A 26,450-nucleotide genomic window follows, 5' to 3' on the forward strand; every position below is an offset into this window, starting at 1 on the left:
TCTGGCTCTTTATGCTGCACTTTGACATCAAAACATTTTCAGGACTATTTTTTTATATTTTTAAATTGAAGAGTTCTGAGGCCAAAGTAATGCAATTGTAAATACCCTTGAAAACATGATTCTAGTCTTCACATTGACAATAATAACTCTGAAACTGACTGTACTTTACCCCAAGGACCTTTTTGTGTGTTTTGACCAGCTACTCAGTCTGCCTCTAGTTCTGACAATCATAAAACATCTAACTTTGGTTGATTTTAGTCTCTAAATCACCTGTGCATGTGTAAAAGTGCGTGAATGGCTGGTTACTAGCAATTCAAAAACGATATTTGCTGTTGTTTGAGACATTTAGAAAAATCAAAATGACACTTTCTTCATGACTGAAGTTGGATTAGTTCTAGTGCACAGATGGGGAGTGGGTCCATATATTTGTATTGATTAATATTAGATTTAATTAGGAATTTAAATGGACAATATCGGCATATTGGATACCGGCAAAAAGCGAATGTTGAACATCTCTAAAAATGACCTTATATATCAATAAACAATATTGTCTTACACTATGTGGCGTGTAAGGAACTCTCGATATATATATTAATAAATCGCCTTGTGATTCACTCAACACTGTGCAGGTGGTTATATTGTTGTTTTTTATGATAAAGCAAAGCAAAAAATAAATTAAAAAAATCAAATGCAGAGACATATTTCAATTTTTGGTGGACTGCAGGGACAGGATTAAGGAACCTTATCTAAAGTTTCAATGCTTATATCACTCACAGTGGATTAGGTATATGGAATATTTTAGGTAGTTTATTCAAAATTAAGCGTACGGATAGAGAATAAAGAGCCATTCATGTTTGATTGGATCAAATGTGTGAGAGAGACTCAGATTTGTAAAAACGTTGAATCCACATTGATGTGAGAGCTTAAGGAAAGTTATAGACAGAGGAGGTTTTAAATTAAATTTGATTGAAGATGAATAAAAGCCTAATTTAACTTAATGTTTTTTTCTCTATAAACCTTTATCTTTGTTGTTATTTGGCTGCTATAAATGCTGCTTCTTTTTTTGGTGGTTTTGTGGTGCAACGAGTCCTTTTATGGCCTTTAAAATGTTTGTTTTTTTTGCTTTTTAAATTCCACTGGGGAGAACATTAACAGCAGCAGCAGGTATTTTACAGCTTAATGTTACAACAATGTAAAAAGACTGCCAATAAAATAAAAAAAAACCATAAAAAAAACATTGTTGGACTACGTATCTCTTTATGTCCTTTATTTAAGAAAAGGCAACGACAGAAATTGAGCTAATATGCTTCATTACATTTTGCTTTTGTCAAACGTAAAGCGTTGGATGCTGATTAATATCCGTGGTTGGGTGATGTATGGAGGTGTTGGTGTGCTGGGACTCTACAGGGCAGAGACCATGATTAGATGATTAGGATAACGAATGTGCGTGTTGTTTTCTGTAATAATGAGAGCCGCCCGGCTCATTAGCGTGTTATCGTTAGCAGCATAATGAACGTTGAGAGAAGTGCAGCTAGCATCACGTTTATCAGTCATATTCACCTTGCAGCTGTCAGCACTGGATCTGAGCGCACGCGTCACAGTAAAGGAACCAGTAATGAGTGAGTGGACCACAGCCATCCGCTCTAACCCATTCTAGTCTATCAATAAATCAATCTTCACATTCATTCTAATTGGTATTTTTCATTTCTAATTAAGTAAAATTACATATAATGTAATTTTAAATGAGTTACTTCCTACTACACCATCTAATAGATATTTAAAAATTGAATACAAGGCAGAGAAATGAGCCTGTGTGGATAATGAAAAGTACAGCAGTCTAATACAGGGCAAACACAGAGATACGCCCTTTAGGCTATTTAATCTTTAACATGTTTTTACAGTTTGGGAATAAACCAGAGCAAAACCACACCAGTACACGGATGAAGTACAACCCTCCACAGAAAGCTCCCAGGTCAATTTAACATGCATTTTGAATTTGGTTTAATTTCCAGGATTTTACAGAAATTTGGTGGATACATTTATAAAATGACACTCAGTTTTAGGATGTTAGGATAAGATTGTTTAAAGCAGAACTAAATAACTTTTTCACCTTAATAAATCCTTCTCGTAGTTCCTGTGAGGGTAATACGAGTGTTTATGGGCTGATTGGGGGGGTCTTTCATCTCTCTCTTACTGTCTCTGGCCAGAAAACCACATTTGTAACTTTCCCTGCCTCCGACCCGGTAGTCACGCAGCTCTGTTCTCGTTCTCTCGGCAAGACCTTCTGACAACCCAATAGATTATGACCAGCGCCGTGGCTGCTCACGGTTGTCTACAAATTCACTTCTCTCAAACTTTTATTGTGGTGGAGCCAGTAAAAAAGGCAGAAAAGACCTTTGTCCGAGGAGGGGAGGAAAAAGAAACGCGAATCGGATCGACAGAGGGCTCAAACACGAATCCACTTGGGGAAGGCATATCAAAAGTAACCACCTCTTCAGACATTTTTTCATATTATTCTTCTTCTACCGTCTTGGGAGAGCAAAGGTGCGCATGTAGCTGTGGGGTGGAGCAGGCGGCTGGGGGTGCAGAGTGTTTACGACAGTGACATAACCAAAAGGGGCCTTTAGGGGGAGCGCTAAGCATAAGTTACCTGTACTTAGTTCTGCTTTAAAGGACTCATGCAGTCAATCAAAACGTGCAGGTGGGCGGGCTGCTCCTCCCATTGGGATTAAGGGAGATTCACGTGTATTCTGATGAGTTTCCATCTACACATGAACTCACCTCCTCACTGCTACTCATCTACACACCAGTCCATTTACAGCTTTTTATGGTCATTTTTTTACCCTAACCAGTCCGCTGCTCACATGGTTTTCTCTTTCCGTCCATAAGTTCTTCTTACTGTGCACTATCAGCCTCAGAGTCCAGAAGGGTGGTCGCTCCTAAACAAACTTTATGTGGTGATTTGGCCATTAAATGTTTCCTACTATTGCAAACTGGCTGAGATATCATCCAAATTAAACCAGATTTTATCTTTTATTTTATTTAACCTTTTCCTGCTGCAAATGCAGATGAGCCCACAGCCTATTTATATATAGTATATATTTTTTTTAATTTATTAAAGACAAACACATTATTTTAGACATTGAGAGTGAAAACAAATACATAACAGATGTATGACCTCTGCAGTCATACGCTCCAACGCTGTTTCCCCCCACTCAGACACCGTCCTGCATCCGAGGCTGTGCGCTCAGTGCTCTTCCCACAACTTCCAGAATTAGTTTTTTGAACGTTTGGTTCACAGAAACGTAGATGTAAGGCCTACAGTGGCTGTTCCAGTTTAGTCATCACACCAGGGAGGACGGTCAGTACGTCATTCTGCCTCCCGACTGCTAATATCACTGGACAAACGTCTGTCAAAAAAAATCCACACACACAGCGCTCCTTAGTATTGGCTACATTCTGAACTTTAAATGAAAAGATAACTAACTTAGCTTACCTTTGGTTATTTTATCATCTCTTATCATAGCATATCTCAGTTAATGACATCATATTTGAACTTGGCTTAGCATATTTTAGTAAAGCCATTAGTCCTTCTCAGTGCCAGATCCTTTCAGGTCCTTTCAACACATGCACGAAAAGCGTCTGGTCGGCCTATTTTACCGCAGTTCGTGTCCCATTTGAAAGAGTGTCAATGTGTATGTTTGCTGTACGGACAACCTCTGGTACTATTGGTACGGTTACAGAAGTACGTAGCGTCTTAGGGTTAGCGTTAGGGTTAGGTTGAAACTCAATATCGCAACAATTTTTAGGATTAGGGTTAGGTTTAGTCTTAGTCACTGACCTAAACTGGCCAAATAGGGGCGCTGCGTATGAATAGAATGTCGATATATTGATACGGCAACCGTACGTATAACCACTGCTTATTTAAAATGTTGAAACCCTGCTATTTAAAAATAATTAGAATTTTTTTGTTTTGTTTTTTATTGTCAATGTTGTGTATTGTGTTTTGATCCCTTTTTGTATATATTGTCTTGCTGTTTTTTTTTTTTTTTAAATTAACAAGTAAAAACATGACAAAAACAGTCACGTCGGTCGGTTTACATTCAAATATCACGTCCCAGGAGCTCTGTCGTAAAGATCGCGAGTAAAAGGAAGTGACGTCGTCTACGCGCATGCGTTGAAGGGATTTGAAAGGATCAGGCACATGAAGGGATCGGGCACTGACGGTCCTAAAGCTGTTAAAGCTAAAGGGTAACATTGATATGTACCCTTGTATGATAACAGTGTGTGACCTGCAGCTACGTTTACCTACTACGTGCTGCAGTAAAAATAACACCATTACTGCAAAACCAGCCCTGATATACTGTAGGTCTGACAGTGAGGCCTGCATGCAAGTAAATTACTGCATCTAAAATGAGGGATTGTAGAGCTATAGTAACAATGATAATACACATGATGTACTGTATGTCCCTTTTTTATGGTATATCAGTTTATGTTACAGTGACATAAAACTCATAGAATGATGATTGATCCTAAACTAATGGATAGGGATAAAAAAGGACAAAAAACTGAACATTTAAAAGAAAAATCTCTTCATTCCAAACCCCTAAAAATTATTGTAAAACCTGTAGAGATTCTTAAATCAGCATATTCTCTGTTTCACACTGTAGTGCACAAACGTACACACACACTGTCCTGATTATGGCCCCTGGGAAACCTCTCCTGATTAATTACAGGTTGGTTGAATTACTCGAGGTGTTTTAGAAAACATTTAACAAGCTGCCAAACTCCCCCGCTGAGCTGCTGGCTGGCCTGCCATCGCTCACATGGAAAAACGGAATCCCAACTGCAAGACAAGACAGGAGAAGTGGCGAGGTGGGGGCAATGTCTCACAGCTCCTGTAGAGAGGGGGAATCCTCACTAATACACTTTAAGTGTCTCAATAGGGCCTCCAAGACCGCCTGAAGTCATCATTTCAAATCCACCCCCCTCTGAGAGCCGTTTGTACGTTTTCTACTTTCTCTTTGATTTATCGATGTTAAAACGCTCTAATCATTACTGTGCTCATGAAGACTATTTATATGATCATTCTGATCTCTTATAATCTGCTGTTTAGGTCACCTTCTGTGTTAGCACTTTTCCTCCATCATACTGCAGTTATGTTCTTTGGATCCGGCAGGCTTCTTACAATCCACTTATTCAATATGTTACACAGAAAAAAAGTGTTGCATTTGCTTTTTTTTTCATTAGCATTAAGGATGGGAAGTATTAAAATATCGCCTCTTGGGGCAACAGTAATTTGGATTGAACAGAAGGTAACATTTCTAAGAGTTTGAAGCGCAAAATTAAAAGAAAATAGTTTCCTCTACCCATTTTCATAATTGTGTGTGATAAGTACAAATTTAGTCAAAGATGAATCCCAAAATTAGTTAAAAGTCAATGACTAAATGCACAAAGTTGAATCCTATAACCCTAAATGCATTTTTGACATACATATGTTTGCCTTAAGGACGAGGAATGCAATGAATGACTTTGGAACTGTGAAAGGTCTCTGTATTGTTCACGACGTGTTCTATTAAAAGTGTGTTCAGGGGCTGTTTTATTTTCCATAGAAAATTCTGTCATTTTCATGGCAGCTTTTCAGACGACACACAAGGAAACTTGACATGTTTTCTTTATCTCTAAAATCCTTTTGTTACGTCTAAGTTTAGTGTTGTGTCAGCCTCTGAGACTGGAACCCAAGTGCTATGTTTTTTGTTTGCTTAGTATATATTTTATTTTAGGGCCAATAATTAAGAAAGAAAATTAAGAAAGTTGCAATTATTGGCTATTGTATTATCAGTCATAGTTGTTGTGCCAAATATATATCGATATTGCAATCTCGCCTATTGGCCGATACCAATTTGATCCGATCTGATATCAGTGCTTAATATACATACTTTTAAAACTTATTTTGTGGTGTGGAATGTTGGAAAAAAGCTTGATCAAGTGATATCACTCAAAATGAGAAGAATAGTCACCACCAGCAGGTCGTGAAAACTGACCATTAGAAGTGCTGGAAAAGATGGACCGCTTGTATCAGATGATTTTATCGGAGATTTTCGATGCAGCCCGACATAATCTGAGGCTGTATTCACACCTGTAGCTCGTTTGCTTTGTTCAGATTCAGATGCTAAATTGATACAATATTTGCATGTTTCATTTGGGTCGTTTGTGTTCACACAGCAACAGCCTGTATTGGTACAAAGTTGTATCCAACCACTGTAGAACTTTGTCCTTTTGTTATGGCTGACTCAGTAGATGTACAAAGTTTATGATTACGTGAATCTATAACTCTCATATGTGAGCATATTAAATGTATAAGATGAATCTGGCTTCAACTCACCACCTCACCAGTGGCGCGGCCAATTATCTCCAAAACGTTGATGCGACAGGATCGGCGTTATCGTATCGGTGCACACATTTACGTGCAATTTTTTTTTTAATGAATCACAATCTTTGTGTAGAAAGTGTCGTGCACATCTTTCAGGCTCAGTTTTGGGCGTCCGCAGTGGTTACAAATAAGGTATTTGGACCATTTCAACATTATTCTCCTCAATAGGTGCTTTGATTACTATTGGTGAGATTTACACCCGTGGTTCCTCTTGTCGAAACACAGACAGTTCTATGAAATGTTCTCAGTTCTGGGGTAATATAGGGTCAGTTTCTAAACGCCTCAATATATTTGCAGACATTTCACATCCTGGACAGTAAAACATTTACTTCATGGTAGGTGACAAAAGCAGCCGATGCTGAGACTCTCCCACCCTCCCCAGGCAGTCACTCTGATGATTACTCACAGTTGCAGAGCACAAGGACTAATCTTTGTGCAATTTTCGTCTTTATTTCCTGCATACTTGGACTATTGCACCAAGTTTCATCTTTTTTTTTTTTTTTTTTTATACTTCATGTCGAGTTCATTTTGTCTTGAACCCAATCCAATATGTGTGTGTGTATATATATATATATATATATACATAATACTGTGTACAATGAGTGTTTTCATGCAAACAACAAATACCGTAAATGTGATTTTTTTTTTTTATATCTGTAGTCAATGTCTTTGGGTAAAAGAGGTTTTTATGTGCAGAGGTGAATGTAACGGATTACAAGTACTCATGTTTCTGTAATTGAGTTGCTTCTATGGGTACTTGTACTTTTTAGGCCAGGCTACCGGACTCAAAACGCCAATCACTTTGTTCTTGTTGTTGTGTACGCTAGTTAAAATCGCTACTCCTCTGTCATTCGTGAACGGATTGTGCCGAAATTTAGTAGGTATAATCTATGGATGTGTACGCATCAACGCTCAGAGCCCAACGGGCCCCATAAGGAAAAAAAACAAAAAACAAAAGTCCATTTCTCATTTTATTGCGAGTCAAATATTACGATGGTTGGTGGTACTGAATTATTGGCACATACCAATATATAAATGAGGCCCATTACCCCGTACGTGTCACGGGGGTGCCACATTTTTCAAATTACTACTACTTTTAGTTCTTGTTAGATCAGAATGCAGTTTGGTATGAATACTCTATAAACAAATATGATGAGCCGCTCTGAGACCTTTTTTGAGATTGGGCCCCCATTTCTGGTAATTTCCAAATTCATGGTAACACAGTTGTGTGATATATCTTTTCAAAGGTAATTCAACGTAGATTACGATTATGTGTTGCATAACTTGATTAGGGGCCCAAGGGCCCCCCTTTTTTCTGCTATTTTCATTAAAGTTGTTTTCTCATTTATTTGTGAGTCAAATATTGCGACAGTTGGTGGTACCGAATCATTGACACATACCGGAGGGCCCATTTTTCCCATTTTCCCTTCGTTAATGCTCATTGAATCAGGCTGTAATTTGACATGGATATTCAATGTCAAGAGCCTCTTGGAAACCTTTTTTTACTCTGTGGAATCGAGTCATTTGATTAAGTTCTTGGTAATGTGGTACGTGCTATTTGGCGCGGAGACGGCCATAGTTCATCCAAACTTGTTTTAGTATATTTCTAAACCTGCAATTTACATTTACTTGTACTTAAGTACATTTCTACACCCAACTGCTACTACAGTCCGTAGGCACTTGGGTTGGGAACTGGAGGGTTGCCAGTTCAAGTCTTGGTGCGGACCAAAACTACGCAAGTTGTTCTGGTAGCTGGAGAGGTACCAGGGCACTTCTGGAGAACTGCCAAGGTGCCCTTGAGCAAGGCAACAAACCCCAACACTGCTTTTGTGTGCTCCCTTCATTGTAAAAGCAGCCCCACTCTGACATCTCTACATTAATGCATGTCCACAGTTCCGGTTTGTGCTTGTGTGTGATTCAAGCCGATGTGTATGAGAAGCATGTCCCTAAAAATAACATAGTGCAAAAAACCTGAATTTCCCTCTGGGATGAATAAAGTATTTAAAATTCAAAAACAAATAAATGGACATTGTGAAACTACAAACAATGAAATGACCAGACAACAATCAAATGCATCACATCATAGCTGTCTAACCAGATTTGACGTAATGCACAGTGGCAAAACAGCATTAGATGGAGGTTATTTTCTCAGTTTTAGAGTTTCTTAAATTTAGCTATGCTTAAAAGAATTGTACATTTTGACAAACCTTTTATTTTATACAGATCCCTTTGTGTAAATTGAATTAACTTCCAACTATGCAAGATTTAATCTTTTCCTTTTTACATTTATACCTCAGATGTTTACTGTATGCAACGAACCATGGTAAGATTTATTACCAAAAAATGTGGTTGATGAAAATACCTCGTTACTTTTATTTTGAGTACTATTTAATTGAGCTACTTTTTACTTGTACTTGAGTATTTTATGTATAACTTACTTGCACTTAAGTACAATTTCAACTAAGTAATAGTACTTCTTCTTGAGTAGGATATATCATTGCTTTTTACACCTCTGGAAATGTGCTACACATTTGATCTACACAGGCAGAAACATTACATACAAAAAAGTGTTAAAGAAGAGGAATATGTAACCTACATCGGCTCCCTTTGCAAACTGTCCGGTGTTAAAGATTAGAGGTTGTAGGATCTTTCGTCATGTATGTGCAGACTGTTTAATCCTGTTCAACGTGCTGCTGCTCCTCATTTCTCTCTGTCTGATCACATGCTTATAATGGAAGCTCTTGGAGCTTGATGAATCAAATCAACCTGACCCGTCTTTTGTCTCTTAAGCTTTTTAATCCAGGATTGAAAACAAATTACATAGTGAATGAAGATAAAAAAAAGATGTCACATGACTTTCCGGCCCTTATTTAGGGCCTTACAGGAGTGACTGGCCACCAACGTTAGAAATCATTACTTTTGTTAAGGGCAGACGGCTTATTCTGAGGCCAACACTGGAAAGTGATAAAACTGTGGTGATTAGTCACAGACATATGTTCAGAATCACCACATTTCCTCGTCTCAGCATGAGGGAATCTGTTCAGGCTTTTTCCCACGACAGTGAACACTAAATGCCTCATAGATTGAGAAATGTCACATAACAAAGTCATCATTAGAAATTCCCCTTTGTACAAGGACAAACGTCAAACCATGAATGTTCATTGATAATTTATGACGTTTTAGCGCTGTGATTTGCCAACAGTCATACATGCAGACAATTTGTGTATGCTGCATGTTTAAGGTGTCCCCTAAATGTCCCCCATCCTATGGACTAAAGACTGGATAATTTACTGAGTGTGTCGGAATCTATTGTAAGCTCCCATACTGCCTAAAACAGATGATTGTTGATGTGGATTGTATTTATAATAAAATAAGACATTTTTCAAACCAACACCCAGGCTAAAATTATTCATCCATGATTCTTTATTTCATGCTGCGCGTATTAAGGGAATCCATTCAATGAGTGAAGAAGATAAAACCTAGTCAAGGAAATATTTAATTATGAAATGCTGCTTACTGTGGAGTACACTAAGTAGAAGGCTATGTGGTGTGTCGTAGGATTAAGAGGAAGACCCCCCCGATCAACACAAGTAGTCTTTGTTCATAATCAACCATCTTCACATGTCACACTGACTGTGTTCACTGTCCTTGATCCTGCCATCTGTTTACTTTTGGTTGATTTTAAAGATTTTCAACATACTTCTTTATATACCACAAAAACATACTGTAGCACCATAAAATAAAGATTTATAGCACATTATATACGAGTTGCCAATTAACCTCTAATAGATGTGTAAGTTTTACGAACCATGCACATAGAATATTGTATACTAAATTGTGTTTCATAATAAACTGGGACCAATATATTATTCTGCATTGATCACAAGGTCATTTCAAATATTTCAAGCTACTGGAGACAAGCAAAAACACAAAAGATATTCATCAATGTGTTCAATATACGTTCAACATTAATGTGCAGTGTTTTTAATAGCCATACACATCCCAGATACTCCCACAGTAGTGAATTGTTTGAACCTGATAAGTCAGACACAATGAGAATTAAAAAAAAAAATGTATGTTTTACAAAAATGGTAAAATCCTTGAATGCCTATGACACAGTGTAACAAACATAACAAACATATTGCATATACATACATTATAAAAGAGCTGTTATATGCTTTGATTGATGTGTTCCTACATTATGTAATGCTCAGCCATCCTCTGGCATTTTGTTAAAGCCGTGCCCTAACCTTGCCCTCTTTCAGTCTAAGCTGGTTAAAGCGTTCTTTATACATCACAGCTCGTCCCAATACAGACTTTCTGTCCCTTTCAGTTATTATTACCCCATGCAGATTCCACCTATTAGTCTGGACCGACAGCTGCAGCTGGGAGTGGCAGGTGAGGTCAGCCTGGAGCATCTTGGCTCCGTCGTGTTACTCAGCTGGAACACGACTGTGCTGGTCTGACAGGATTTGGGTCAAACTATCAGAATACAGCTAATTAGTTTATAAATACCGACTGACTCACATTGCTGGATGACCACTGCTGGTGTTTGTTAAACTGCATGCTGCTAGCTGTGAGTTTTATTTAGGTACGGGAGAAATGATCCGTAAGCTTAGCTATCATTCAAATGTGTTCAAAGAGATGAGTGTTCATTGTGAGAAACAACACAGAAAAGGATAGAAGGATAGTCAATCCGAGTGTCCCAGACTAGTTGAGCCGCAAACCATTGATCAGTCCATCCGGGTGTGCCAGACTAGTTGAGTTGTGAACCATTGATCAGTCCATCCGGGTGTTCCAGACTAGTTGAGTTGTGAACCATTGATCAGTCCATCCGGGTGTTCCAGACTAGTTGAGTTGTGAACCATTGATCAGTCCATCCGAGTGTTCCAGACTAGTTGAGGAACTAGTGAATCACAGACCGTAGATTTAACTTGCTCTATGTAAATTAGACTGGGCACCGTCTTTTTTTAATAGAACGGCACGTTTCCAAAAAAGGTCAAAGTTATCAATAAACGTGAAATTATGGAGTTTCCAAGTAGAACCAAGTTCACAAGGAGCCACTCCGCCTTGTTTCTTTGGCAAATTCAAATTGACAGTGAGTAAGAATAGGAGAAACCTGACGAAAAGGTAACATGGGACCTAAAACAAGGTTACATTTCAAACAAATCTACTGCCACTTAAATAAGTTTATCATTTTACCTTTCATAAGACTGCTCAAAATGGATCTAATCAGGGCCATTTGGCATTCAAGATTCAGCTTGCAAATCCTGGATTCAATTTAGATATGAAAAGTGGAGAATTCTCTACATGTCACTCTTATGCACTTAAAACAGAAATGAGCTGCAATTTCTGAATTCCTGTTAAAGAAAGCTGAACAAAAATGCCTTGCTTTGCCAGAATTAAGAAATGGAATATAGAGCAACCGTGACTGATTTTAAAAAGATGTGGAATGGAAATAACTGTAAAATGCCTCTGACTATCAGAGTCCAAGCAGGACCAATTCCTTATTTTGTCTTGCCAGTGTAAAAGGTTTTGAAAAATTTGAGACATGTTCTGTATCATTACAGGACCTTTTTTTTGTATACTGCTGTTCTGACCTTTGGGGGTTTCTGTAATCAGAGTTCTTCCTTTACTCCATGAGATGAAAAATCTTCTCCCTGTAATTCCCTGTAAGAAAGTAGATTTAACAGATATTTTCATTGGATTGGGTCAGCGGAAGGTCAGAGCAGTTGGACACAAAACAAGTAAGAATCAACATTTCTGGATTATGGCTTAAAAGCCATTATCTTAAAAGGGTGGATCTCATTTTCACCTTGAGCACTGCTGCAACCTTGAGTGAGTGACATCACAGGGAAACCCTGGAATATTACTACACTCTGCAAGCAAATGAGACCCAAATCGGATCTTTTTGCCCGTATGCGACCTGTATACAATCAGTTAAATACAGTCTGAACAGCAAATTTTTTATTTCATTTATTATGTGGTCCTACATCCGATACGTATCCGTAGCCGTGAACACTCAGAGACTTTTTTTCTCATTAGAGACAATGGTCTATTCTCCCGTCTGGACTTAAGCGCTTTTTTTATGCACCTGCAGTTACACGCTTCTCTCCTGCATGTATTCTCCAGTCCAGGCTCCTGACACGCCTACCCCTTGTAAGTAGACCAAAAGCGCGTAGTCTGTCAGTGAAGGCGGTCTGAAGCAAGGGAGGCAGACTGGGCCATGATGTCATTTAGGGGCTGTCTAGAAATCACGGAACATGGAGTTTTCCTAACATCTGTAAAAATCATTTAATTCCGTGAAAATGATGAAGTGCACTTTTCATTCGAAACAATGTAACAAGTTAATTTAATCAGATTACTGATCAGATTGTTGCGAGGATCGGCCGCATTCTTCTGTCCGAGTCCGAGTTTATTAACTTCTTCCATTCCTGCGCTCAGAAATGATCAGCTCATTATCATCATCATCATCATCCATCATCAATACGGTACCTACTCTAAAGCGTGACTGAGTGTGATGCACTGGAGGTTTAAGGAAATAACCCCTCAGAGCGTCCTGCAATAAAGAGGAGACAGAGATGTTTGCAGTGAAACAGAACCAGTGGCTTCCTATACATAATACACAGTTTTAAAAATAAAGGAGCTGATGTGAGCAAATTCGAACTGAAGTTGAGCCTCATTTAAATATGTGTGAGAGCAGTTTCTGGTCCATCCTCTCATGTTCATTTCACCAACCTTTGTATATGACAGCTTCACTTATTATATACTGTGTAGTGGATCAAACAGTGGCTTTACGTTGAAAATAGTTGGACATCACTGTGACCAACGTGGGCAGAAGTCTGACGTCTCTCAGTGTTTCATTTATCGAGCATTGAATTGCGTCTGTTCTTTGATACGTGACGTATCTCGTCTGTAATCACTCTCCCTCTGACACCAGTGTGTGCGGCGGACCCTCTGCAGTCACAGAAATCAGCGGGGACGCAAAGCGGTCCGTTCCTCCCAAGTATGTTTGAGCCTTTAAAATGTTGCTTCTTCACCTCGGTCTGTCTTTTTCCGCTTGATTTGCCGTGTAGCTGTTGTTCCTAACGCCTTGATGGAGACCTCTGCTGGAACGTCCGCCATTGCACTCGGTACGTGAATGCAGCCAATAGTAATGCCCAAAACAGCACATGGAGCACACGTGTTTGTAGAAAGATCTCTGATTGGCTGAAATCCAGCGTCACACTCCTGAATTTTTTAATGTCATTTACAGGGCCAGGAGAAAAGTTTTACTTTCCACTCAGAAGACTTTGGATTACAATATGCTCGAAGATGATCATGGATGTTTGACCGAATGATGCCAAAAAAAAACTTACTTACTGCAGCTTTAAAGTTATGAAGCCCTGACTTCTGTTGAAAAGTAAATTTGTCAGGGCGACACACAGTCCTACACTGGACGCCTCCATATTTATTTCCGTAAACACTGTACGTCCCTGCCGGTATAATATAAATGATTATACAAAAAAAAAATCTGATTTAAAAAAAATAAAAAATAATAAATAAATCTGAATTGTGCTTTAAGATCTGCAATGTGGACATAGTGCAATTCTCTTTAGACATAAAGCTCTGGTTTTTCAAGAGTATGTTGTTAATCTATTATTTTTCTGAGATTGTCTGTTGGGTCTGTTGGCCTTAACAAGTCTGTTGCTGTTTCACTAGGTTTTGTTCTGGTTCCAAACACCTGTAGTAATTGCCTAAACGTATTATCTTCTTCTACACAGTCAGCACAGCAATAATGACCTACAACGACCCCTAGACTGTGAGGTAGCAACCTTATAATGACCCCCTGAAAAAAGCCAGATTTATTTAAACAGATCAAATTGTGACGCACAGACTGACGCACACACACACACATTTAGATTCAATTTAAGTGGTGACACAAAGGGGATAGAAATGAGCAAAGCACCTAGTGCCAGAAATGTTAGCCCTTCACTGTGGAACAATAGTGGCTTTACAACCCATTACCTATTTGAGACATCTGATGCACTGAATCACAAGGTGTGTACGAGTGTGTGTGAGGCCCCATGGATGTACTTACCCACTATAATGGGCAGTTAAGTGCAGACGCAAAGAGCTTCCTAACGAGTATCCGTTCACGCTAAGAGTTTTGTTCACTGTGAGTTGTGCGAGCTATGGCCCTGTGAATGTTAATGTCCTTGACTACGTGCATACGCGCGCGCGCACACACACACACACACACACACACACACACACACACACACACACACACACACACACACACACACACACACACACACACACACACACACACACACACACACACACACACACACACACACACACACACACACACACACACACACACACACACACACACACGCGCACAGAGCAGATGTTCATTGAAATGAATGATGAGCTGATTTCCATTTGAATGCAGAGTGGAAGTTATTAGTGCAGCTATATTGAGAGGCAGCTACTTATATTTTGTGTATGTGTGTGTGTTTCCGTGTGTGTTTTCATCATTATTTTTATGCATAAAGAACATTTTTCAGTGCTGCACAATGGCATTTAATGCTTTTCGAAAACGTGTTCATGGTCAAACCTTGTAACTGTATTTGTGAACTGCGGAATTGACTTGTTGTATCTCATCTGTTGGTCATCTGCTTACTGGTGCATCTCATTTCCACATGAATAGTTGATCTCTGATGATTTCAGAATGATCCAAAACTGTGTTAACAAACCACCCTAGCGTATTGTTCACTTACAAAACCTGCAAGACTTACACAACAAACACAGCTCCTATCAGAGTGATGCTGTCCTGCTCAAGGAAGAAGAAGAAGAAAAAACCAACAGCTAAACAATCAACAAGGACAAAAGAAAATCCCCAATACTCTATTATAGCTGGTGGGTAATCAGGTTTTGAGAGGTTGCCTTCTACAATAATGAGTTTGCTTAAGAGGAGAAAAGAGACAACCCTAAAAGAAAACCTTCACAGTGGAAAATCATTAGCTTACAAACCAAACTAGTCCACATCCTTCCTCTTCAATTTCTGCTTCAAGGTGAAAAAGCACTAGAGCGTAGCCTAGCTGACTTTGGGCTGCTCTTGTGAGTTCTAATCTTCAACAAAACATACCAAAGGGCGTTTGACTACTTGTAGAAGTTAAATTATAGTAATCAGCATGATTTCATTGATGAAAACAAATCAAACAAAAATAATAATAAAATGCATTAAATCTATTGATACTCTTGTTAATAAATAAAAACAAAATGATAAAGTTCACACAGGATGAAATCCAATCAGAATTAAATTTGTTCTTGGAAGCTACAGATTAGAGGGGAAGGTATAAATTCAAAACTACCACTCTGGGCAAGTGATCGACTCGCAAGTATGTGGATTGTGTTTTGAGGAGGTAAGGCGGTTCATGTGGTCTCTCACATCAATCACCTGGAAGACTGTGAATAAAAAATAATACAGTGTTAGCAAATGTACGGCAAAAATACAAACCCTCGACCAGAAAGAGGAACATGTGAACAAACTTTACATTTGATTGAAATAAAGGCAAGACAGTACGTAAATGTTGTGGAACAACCATTACCAGCCTTTTTTAAAGCTGCAGTCAGCAATGTTGAAAAGCTAGCCAGATTTGATCTTGCAAAACCTCTAAGCTCCACCTCCTCCCTTTCTTGTAAGCTCCTGTCAGGACTCCGCCCAAAGCCACACCCCCCACAAGCTTGATTCAACATAGAGCTCTCGGGGCAGAAGAGAGTCGACTCAGCTAATGCAGAACATTTTGGAGTGTGCACGCAGGAGAAGGGAGAGACAGACAGGGACATGGTCAGGACGAGACATGATAGCATCTGATTGGTTCTTTCCATTCAGACCAAATGGCTGGGATTGGTCAGAAGACACAACGTACTGACTGCACTCAGAATGGAGGGATCGTTTCACACACTAAGTGTTTCTGAACAGAAATGTGCTTAATACCTTTAAAACCTGTCAACATTTCAACGTCAGATTTTGCACAAGAATTATTTTTTTGTGTTTTTGCCCACCTGTTTACTTGGAACATTTTTGTGTAAATTAGATATATTGTCACAAAAATGCATGTGTGAGTGTATTCCGTGTTCTAATATAATCTGCGGCTGATTGTGGCCTGCGGAACGTCTCTGCGCCGAATACCACTTACCACGTTCCGGAGAATATAGTGAAATGACTCGGTTCCACCGAGTACAACAAATGAAATTTTGCGACGTAAAATTGTAATCTACTTTGAATTGCCTTTTTAAACGATATATCACATGACTGTTCCCATAAATTTGGAAATAAACGAAAATGGGGGAGTGAGCCCCATTTTAGAAAAAGGGCTTTGAGCATCTCATCATATTCATTCATAGTGTATTCATACCAAACTGCATTCTGATCTAATGAGAACTAATGGAGGAGTAGTCATTTGAAAAATACGTGACACGTACGGGGTATTATGCCTCATTTATATATCGGTATGTGACAATGATTCGGTACCACCTACTGTCGTAATATTTAGCTTGCAAATAAATGAGAAATCAAGTTTCGTTTTTTTTTTTTCTTTTGGGGCCCCAAATCAAAAATCGGGCTCCGAGCATCCACATAGATTATACCTATCAAATTTCAGCCCGATCCGTTCACGCATAACAGAGGAGTAGCGATTTTAACTAGTGTACACAATAACTAGAAGAAGAAGAAGATGAACAACAAGAACAAAGTGAGCGGCGTTTTAAGTCCGGTTGACTGGCCTAAAAAATGAAGAAATACTAAGAATATTGTTAATTCTGTTTCAGGATTTTCTGTAATTTTTGTCTGTTTTCCACAATTACAGAAAATCAGAGTTGCTACATGTTTTACCCTGTGTCCCTGATGCTATGTTGTTGGTGGTTTCGTCTGCATTTTTTGTGTCACTATTTCTGCTTTGCTGCTGCAGTGATGCTTCAACCACATACAAGTTAAAGGAAATCATTTGTTCTTAATTAGAGCACTGAAGTAATACAGTTACACTTTCAGATAATGATGTATTGATGGGTGACATGTACAACTCTGCTCTTCAGATTACATTCTTCCTTCCTGCTCTCCTTTTTTCTAATTTATTATCTTATACAGTTGTTCTTTAGTTTGCAGCCTATTCATGTTGTCTTCATTTATTTACATTTCATATCCATATTTTTCATGAATGTCTTTTTGCAATGTTGTAGTAGTAGTGTGTGTTACTGAATGTCCCTTGATCAACCATTTTCTAACATTTCACACTACAAATTAAGTAATAAAGGATATATGATTGGTGCTGATGTCATATTGGACCAATATTGATATCATCCAATATCCAAGGCTTCTGTGTGATGTTCATCTTCTCCCTCTTGATTCCTTGACTGATCCCAGAGTTTAAAACCATGTGTTATGGATGGTTGGGAGTCCTGAAGTTGCCCTTAAGTGCATGATTGTCCATCTCTGTGAAACCAGCCTTTTTACAGGAATGATACAAAACTGTGCGTGCGTGCATGTATATATGTGTGTTTGTGTGTGCTACAGGGAGAATCTCTGAGTGCTGACAGCAAACCACTGTGTGCTACACGGGGCCCTTCAGGCTCTCTGCTCGCCTCTGCTGAGGCTCAAAATGACTTCTGTGTCATATTTTCTATAATATACAAAATGACTGAAAGGATGAGTGTTATAAAATAAAACAGGACACACAGGCAGCATGTCCAAGTAGACAACCCGTCACCCAGGTTGATTTAACACCTAGCATGTATGTAAGGGATACCCCCCCCCCCCGTGGCTCAGCGACCAATGACCATCATCAGGTACTTTATCAGGCTCATTCGTACCTACATCTGTGCAAAGGACAAAGGAACAACGCACTCATCACAGTCAAATAGAAAGGAAGCAGACTTCCTGAACTTGTAAGGTTGCTTAACTGAATTACGTAGATGGAATCATCTTTGGTTAGGTTAAGAAATAACAACAACCCTTGGATAAACGCCTCCGGTGAGGACATTACATGGATTTGTAATCATGTTAAGGGTCTTATTGGTCTAAAACCATTAGGAAAAGACATTTGGCTCCTGATGATCCCATAAATCATAATCTCAGGTTAATGTAGCTTGATTCATAAGTGGTGGTCAGGACTTTGGAGGCTGGAGAAAAGCTCATCCAAGCTAAATGTCTGTCCCTCTGTGCTCCAGGCATGACTGACTTACTGTTGCTTTGTGTATTTTCACAGTGCCTCCACAATTCCTCAACTACCCAACCAACACGTATGCTTATGAGTCCACCGACATTGAACTTGAGTGTGCTGTGACTGGAAACCCTCTGCCAAGCGTCCGCTGGATGAAGAACGGAGAGGAAGTCATTCCAAGTGATTATTTTCAAATAGTGGTGAGTCATCCGCAAACACACAAATACAAGAATGGGAAACAATACCCACACATCTGTACATTGAATGTACAGATGTGTGGGTATTGTGTGCTCGGCTTGCAAGTTCAGGCCACTTTATTGGATTACTGCTGTAGAGCAGGACTCAAGGCTACTGACATTGTGCTAGCCTGAATCGAAAACAAATTGCTTATCATCATTGGCTCCCCACAGCCAGCCATTCAAGGCCATCTCATCTATTCACCAAGATGTTTGTGTAGAAAGACGCTCCGTCCCCACTCCTCCTCCTCTCCCCCCACCGCCACCTGGAACTTTGTTTTCTGACCCAGATCTACCCAAGGTTGTCACACGTCATCTGACTGTATGAGAATGAAGGGAAGAGATTATATATCAACGTCTTTGTTCGCCCTCCGTCCATCCTCCCTCCCTGCAAGCTGCAGGAGGGGCAAGTGTGGCGTCTACAAGAGGCTGCATGCACGCACCCCCCAGCGGCTGGCTGCAATCCTTTCCTTCACCCCACACCAAACCCTCATCAGCTCCTCCAACGGAACTCATTTTAGGTTCTGCCTTTTCTCCCCCACTCCCCTCCTTTCCTCCCGTTTTTACCACTGTACCTGGCAAATAAAATCCTTTGAGATTCTGAGTCATACACAAGGCAACTCAATGTGCTTTGGATGATTAATAAAAAGTGCAACAGAAAACATTCAACATCTTAAAAATCAATAAGAACATTAAAATCAGCAGCAGAAACTTTTAAAGTCAGCAGTAAAAACATTTTAAATAGTCAGTAAAAACATTTAAAATCAGCAACAAATACATTACATCATCAATAACATGACCACAACTTTCCCTCTGTCATACACAGTAGAGAAAACGAGTGCCTATAACTTTGTTTTAAAAATGTTCACATTGGATGCTGACTTTAGCTCTACTGGTAGTTTGCTCTACTTCTTTGCAGCATAACAACTAAACACAGCATCACCATGTTTACTGTGAGCTCTGGGCTTCACTATCTGACCTGTGTCCATAGATCTGAGAGACCTGCTGGGTTCATACCTGACTAACATCTCATTGATATATTCTGGACCAAACCCATTCACAGATTTATACACCAGCAGCAGAACTTTAAAGTCTATTCTAGTCTCTAAACCTTTTACTATGGAGATGTTCTTTAGGTGGTTGAAGGCTGTTTTTGTGATGGATTGATCCCGCCAAAAAAGTAGTTTGTGCAATTAAGTGGAGAGAATGCCAAGCTGTATTATAGTGATAGCAGCATTGGGAAAAAAACTAACTTTATGAATTAAATTAGATACGACATGTCCATGTGCAAATAAGATATTTTGATATATACTTTGGAGCCCTGTTGGACAAAAAGGTTTGGTTATCTTGTTTTTGGATGCAAATATTTGTCTTCATCAATGGTGAGTCACGGAATTGGGACAAGGAATGACATACTGTACCTAAAGTGAAAGTTTTTACTGGCTTTAAACAATTCTGACGTTAACTGTGTTGCTAAATTGTAAAAAAAAAAACTGTTTTTAAGTATGAGCAAGGTAGCCAGCGTGATGAATAAGCCATAGTACTCTTTTTTTTTTTTTTTTTTTTTTTTTTTTTTTTTTTTTTTTGTTTTTCGGTGCGTATCTTTTGTCAAGTGATGTTTTACATATTTCCTCATACCTCCTCAACACAGTGAAGTGATTTCTGAGCGTTAACATTTTAAAACATTTTTCTCCGTACTTCAATACTTCTCCATTCTAAACAATAGTGCAAACAATATGACAGTGAGCCACCACGTTGTTCATGGTCCTTGTAACGACGAGGTGATGTTACACTTATGGACTGTTACACTTATGAACTGTTGTAATTTAAAAAAGGTAAATTGTAATACTGTGACAAACTCCAGTGCTTAATCAAATTAAGAAAACACATTTTGTTGTATTGGTTTAATTTATGTGTCACGTAATCAGGAAGACAGGTGGTGATGCACATGGTTCAGGCCACAGGATTCATCTCGTGATGAACACAGAAAATACATTTCAGTTTAATTGATAAATAACTTAGCAGTGACATGAAAGATAAAACAATGAAATATGTTCTGGTATTCTGCATGTGATTGAAATGTGATCTTCAACAAAGCTTACCTGTGCATGCGCTCTTCCTCTTTCCTGAGGTGTTCAGGTAAAAGAATTCCCCGGGGCTTTGGATGCCTTTTTATAGTTCCAGGTGGGAGAGACCAAGCAGAGACTAGGAACAGGGGAGCTCGGTGTTTGTAACTCAATGTAAATATGTAGTTTAATAATTTAGAGGATGTAAATAAGATTAATGATATTAATACAGGGTTATTGTTTGTGAAAAACGTCTGTTAGGAATTGTTTGTGTAAATATTTATGTGATACTTTTAATATGCAAATTAAATGTCACCCCATGCTTGGTACAGGCTAATTAGTGGTGCACCTGTACATAAGGACCTTCATTCTGTTCAGTAGAGAGTTGAGTGGAGATTGAAGTACACTGTGCTTGTGGTGTACATTAAAAATAAACAGATAAACTGATGCATCAAAACCTGGAGCCTGGTTTCCTCATTGACTGCCTCCACTGCTACGGTTGCTCTTTGATAGTCCTGCTGCTTTTTGTGTTCATTTTCTTTTAGGATGGCAGCAACCTGCAGATTTTGGGTTTGGTGAAGTCGGATGAAGGATTTTATCAGTGTGTCGCTGAAAACTCTGCAGGCAGCTCCCAGGCCATGGCCCAGCTACTGCTCCGAGAGCCTGGTAGGAACACACACACACACACCTCTTCTTTTTCCATTTGACATATACCTCTAATGTGTTTTTTAGCTGCGTCACTTTTACACTGTTAGGTGACACCAACTTTACTGTTTCATATATATAGTGTTGCCAGTTTGTTGTCCATATTGTCTCATATCATGATTTTTTTTTGTAACAATCATTGACTTTTTTTTATTATCACTAATTGAAAACAAAACCATTATCAGTGATAATGATAATAATTATAATGATCAAGATCAAACATGTGTACCTAGTTGCCTGAGGGACACATGCAGCCCTCAGCCTAATATTATTGTGCGGCCCCAAATATGAAATGCATAAAAAATCCTTTTTTTAAAAAAAAAAATTTAAAATGACAAAGATATGTGGAAGGACAACATAAATACACAAAATGAAAACAATAACACAATACATGGCTACCAAATAATGAAAACAACACATTCTAACATGAACAAAAACACACAAAATGACAACTAAAACACAAAAAAAAAAAAAAAAAAAAACACAAAATACACAACAAAAACGCCTCTCAGTACAGGGATCGTGAGTTCAAGCCCTGCATTAGGCTGCTGTCCTGTCCAAGGGGGTTTACACCGCCTTACGCCCTCTGCAATCCTATACAGGATAGGAAGAAGATGAGCTAAGACAACAAAAACACAGCAAATATCTAAAAAAATGTTCATTATTTTAAATGCTCACATGAATGTTGATAATTTGGCCAATCAGACAATCACAGTTTTGTGTTCCCACTGTGATAAAAGTTCCCCATTTCTGATCTAGATGAAGGAGCTTTAATCATATATATTTATACATTTTCTTTTTGATTGAATTTATAAGGTTCAGTAATTGCTCTCACAAATTACTATTAGCATTATAAGAGCAGCCAGAGATTGAAAATCAAGCCCAGCTAATAAAAATACAATGAACCATATTAGTGCAGTGTCCAGAGATGCTTGTGAATAATTTATTTTAGAGTAATATGCATTAAAATGTTGTTGTTTTTTTTTTTTTTAATTTATCAGGGAGGCACTATAAATAATTGACTATCTGAAACTTTTCAGCTGATATTAGACTTTCAATAGCCTACATACAAAATAGCTTTGTGCAGAAGTGAATCTCAATGTATGTGGAATGTGTCATCCATAGGTTCCATTTTTGCAAGGATCTGAATTTTTTGCCATCACCACATAAAAACAACTTGTTTGAAGGAATTATGAAACAGCCACTGCACAGACATTTATTTGTTTCAGTGCATTTTCATCTTTACAGTTAAACAGCTGCCTGTAAAATGTGCTTAGATTACTTTTTTTTTGGTTCTATTTCATACATTTTGTCATCTATCTTTGCGGTTATACTCCATTACCTTCCTATTAAAGAAATGAAGAAGATGAGGAGAACATATCATGCATGTGTGCACTATGGTGAGGGCGATGGCAGTCTCAGACGCTTGCTATCATGTCACCTAAAGGAGGCTCATGGGGGCCATCACAATCATTCTTAGTGATCAGCTGCAGGCCTTTATGGATGTTGTGGTGATGCTTGTGTTGGTTTGATATCTAGATGTAGTTATGAGGAGCGACAACAGCCCGTACCAGGAGACACAGCACCAGCGCTGGCATGCACATACACCAACAAATGCACGCTGACACGCTCTGATAAAAAGATGTAAACAACTCAGCTATTTTCCAGAACGCTTGAATCAGCACAACTGAAATGATCTGCATTTAAATGGAGCAGCTGTGTGTGTGTGTGTGTGTGTGTGTGTAGCCCTGGATTATTATAGTTTGGATTATAGAGATGCTTCAGTTTATAGGATGCTGGGCATCTGACATTTAGACGATACGCTTTTTAAAAAGCTGAATACATACTGAGATGGTTGTAACTAAAGCCCCCGTGTATTTTTGTGCCAACATTAGAAGCTCATTCATGGGCTTGGATGTGTGTGTCCTCACTTCTATGCCATAATGTAGAACTATAATTTAAGGCTGCTCATATGTCTGGTTTTTGAGTTTCATTCAGCTTTATTTAGTGCTGAAGTCATTTAAAGGTAAACGTTGTTTTGCCGTTGCTCACTGTTACTGACTGTTGATGCACTGGAAAGAGTTTTGAAATCAGTTTAAAGAGATACATGGAACATAGTGAATCTTATCACACCTAAATGCTTAAACAAGAATAAAAAGCACTTAATATGAGGTGTCAGGGGTTATAAACTTATGGCTGCAGAGCCACTTGTGGCTCAGCAATCAATCACTTCTGACCATCAAGTACATCATCAGGCTCCTTTGCTGTTATTCAACATAAATGATGCACATTTACTGATAAATCTCAGCACCAAATAGGGAGACACATTTGCTCTATGTCCAAATCCCAACATGATGATGGCGGTTCACTATGGCTCGAATACTGCCGAAGATCTTACAGTCAGTAATATTAACTGAACACCCTCACTTTATATAATGGAGGGCAGATCTCTTAAGACCCAGATGAGTAAAATAGTAACAAAATAACTCAAGGGTTATACTGACTCTGAGGGGTTATACTGACTCTGAGGGGTTATACTGACTCTGAGGGGTTATACTGACTCTGAGGGGTTACTGAGGGGTTATACTGACTGAGTTATTCTGACTCCAAGCTAGCTTCAGCTTATACATCCTCAGTTGCATTTTATTTGGGAAATGAAGTTTGTCTTGTTTTTATTATAACTTTATTATTATTATCAACAATTGTTCAATAGTTACGTTGAGCTCATTTATTATTGTAATGTTCTTTTTCTTTTTCATAATTACTCTACTATTACCAGATCCGACTTGATACAAAAAGCCTGTATACAAAGTGGTTTTATGGTAGCATGAATGTCTGCCTGTGAAGGTTCGCACAGACACGACACATGCGCGCGCGCACACACACACACACACACACACACACACACACACACACACACACACACACACACACACAGATCAGGGATATTAAAGGGGTCAGATGTTTGGTGTTATAGCTTAGTTACTATCACCACAGGAACCCAACATCCCAGCGGGCTCCAATCAGACTTTCCCATGAGAAATCCCAGCATGATTTTGTATGTGTGTCATCGCACGCTGCGCAGTAAATGTGTGCATGCGAGATGACATGCCACCTTGTTGCCCATAACGATGATCTCTGGAGTGACTCTTAACAGAAACACTCTCACTCATAGATGCAGTTATCAGACAGTTTTGCACATACTTAAATCTTTCTGGTAGGCACCCACTGAAGTATTCTCCTTTCATAAGCAGGATCGCTGTGTACAGGTGCACTGCAGTTGAATACATTAATAATGCAGAACTTAGAGGTGGTGATATCTGCACATAAACACATTTGCCTTGGCCGCCATGAGACTCTTATTTGGTGAAAGCAGAAGCCGAGTACTTAAAAGCCTCTTAATGTTATCACTACAACAAAGTCAAAAATATGGGCAATAACCAAGTAACAAAAGAATTACAGATCTTTTTTTTTGGTTTTGTACTAGTGAGAATGTGTCTGCCTACAGCACAGTTAGAGAAAGAATCTGATCACTTTGATAGATTATGTTTACTGCAGACCAGGAACATCACATTACAGCTGCATTTAAATCAATTCATCCAGCAATACTTGCAAAGCATTGAAAAATTAGGACGTTTGTTTAATGCAGATACTTTATTTAGTTTGACCCATCATCCTATATAAGTCTTTCAAAATTTGTATAAAATTGATCTCATTATTTATTTAATTAATTCATGTATTAGGACAGCACACAAATACATTAAGTTATTACAAACTGAGATGTTTGTACCAGACTCTAGCTTAAAATAATTTCCTTCTGTGGTCCTTGTTATCTGTAGTCCTTGGGGGAGGGGTCAAGATGTAATCTATACAGTGCCAGTTATGTACATTCTACCGGTTAAAAGAGTAAAATAAAATTACAATCATTATGAATGTTATTTTAAGATCACTAACGGATACAATAAAACTTCCAGTTGGAATTCAACTCAGTCAAACAAGTTATGACACCTGATTATCTGTAATTAGGAATAATGTAGCATATGTGTGGTCATTTTACATGTGGGGGTTATTATAATAGCATAAGGATTTAAGTCTGGCCTGGTCTTGTCCTGGATTGAAATATTCCAACTGACACTCAGTGTGTCATTTAGACTGACGCTTTTGTTTGGCGTTAACGTTTAATAAAAGTTTCTCAAAAGTTGAGCATGAAAAATGAAGTGGTAAATCAATGTCATTGATGTAAGCAGGACAGCTGAATCACGTGGTGCATGAGTTCATGTTGCTACTCATGCTAGTTGTAGTAAACCTTTATTCAAACAGACAAGCGTGATGTGAGGATACGCCACATGTGGTTGTATAACCAAAGATGAATCAGTGTATCACTCTCCAATGCTGAAAGCATCAACCGTTGGACTACAGAGCAACAGAAAAGGCATTGACAGACTGCAGTTGTGTTTCTTCCCTGGCGACGGGTAGCATTTCAGAAAGGGAACAAACCAGCTGTGTAATGTTCTGAATCCTAAATGCCATGTTGTATTTCAGCACCAAAACTAGTTTCAAGTGTTGCCTTAGCTTCTCTTTCCTAGATCTTAATCCAATCTGCTATTGGTGGAATTTGTTCAACAGTAGAAATGCTTACATTTATTTGACCTTAAGTCCAAGTCAAGTCTGAAGTTTTAGACTGTTTCACACCTGAATAGTCTTGTGCTGATCATTTTATCACCTGGATTTGGCTCGATTTTCATCCAAAGGGCATTTGAAACACTCTAAAAGTGACAGAGAAAACTAATTTAGCTACAGA

At 38.7% G+C, this 26,450-nt stretch overlaps 1 protein-coding gene across 2 annotated transcripts in view; it reads left to right on the forward strand.

Annotated features, from left to right (window-relative positions):
- Positions 1-26,450, forward strand: part of dcc (DCC netrin 1 receptor) — a 400,100-nt gene that overhangs the window by 202,628 nt on the left and 171,022 nt on the right. For both annotated transcript variants that reach the window (XM_028463510.1, XM_028463511.1), the window contains 2 exons: positions 18,688-18,842; positions 21,490-21,610. In XM_028463510.1, the coding sequence (XP_028319311.1) occupies positions 18,688-18,842; positions 21,490-21,610 (276 nt within the window). The remainder of the gene's footprint in view (positions 1-18,687; positions 18,843-21,489; positions 21,611-26,450) is intronic.

The sequence above is a fragment of the Gouania willdenowi genome, chromosome 12 (assembly GCF_900634775.1).
Source record: "Gouania willdenowi chromosome 12, fGouWil2.1, whole genome shotgun sequence".
Classification (NCBI taxonomy): Eukaryota; Metazoa; Chordata; class Actinopteri; order Blenniiformes; family Gobiesocidae; genus Gouania; species Gouania willdenowi.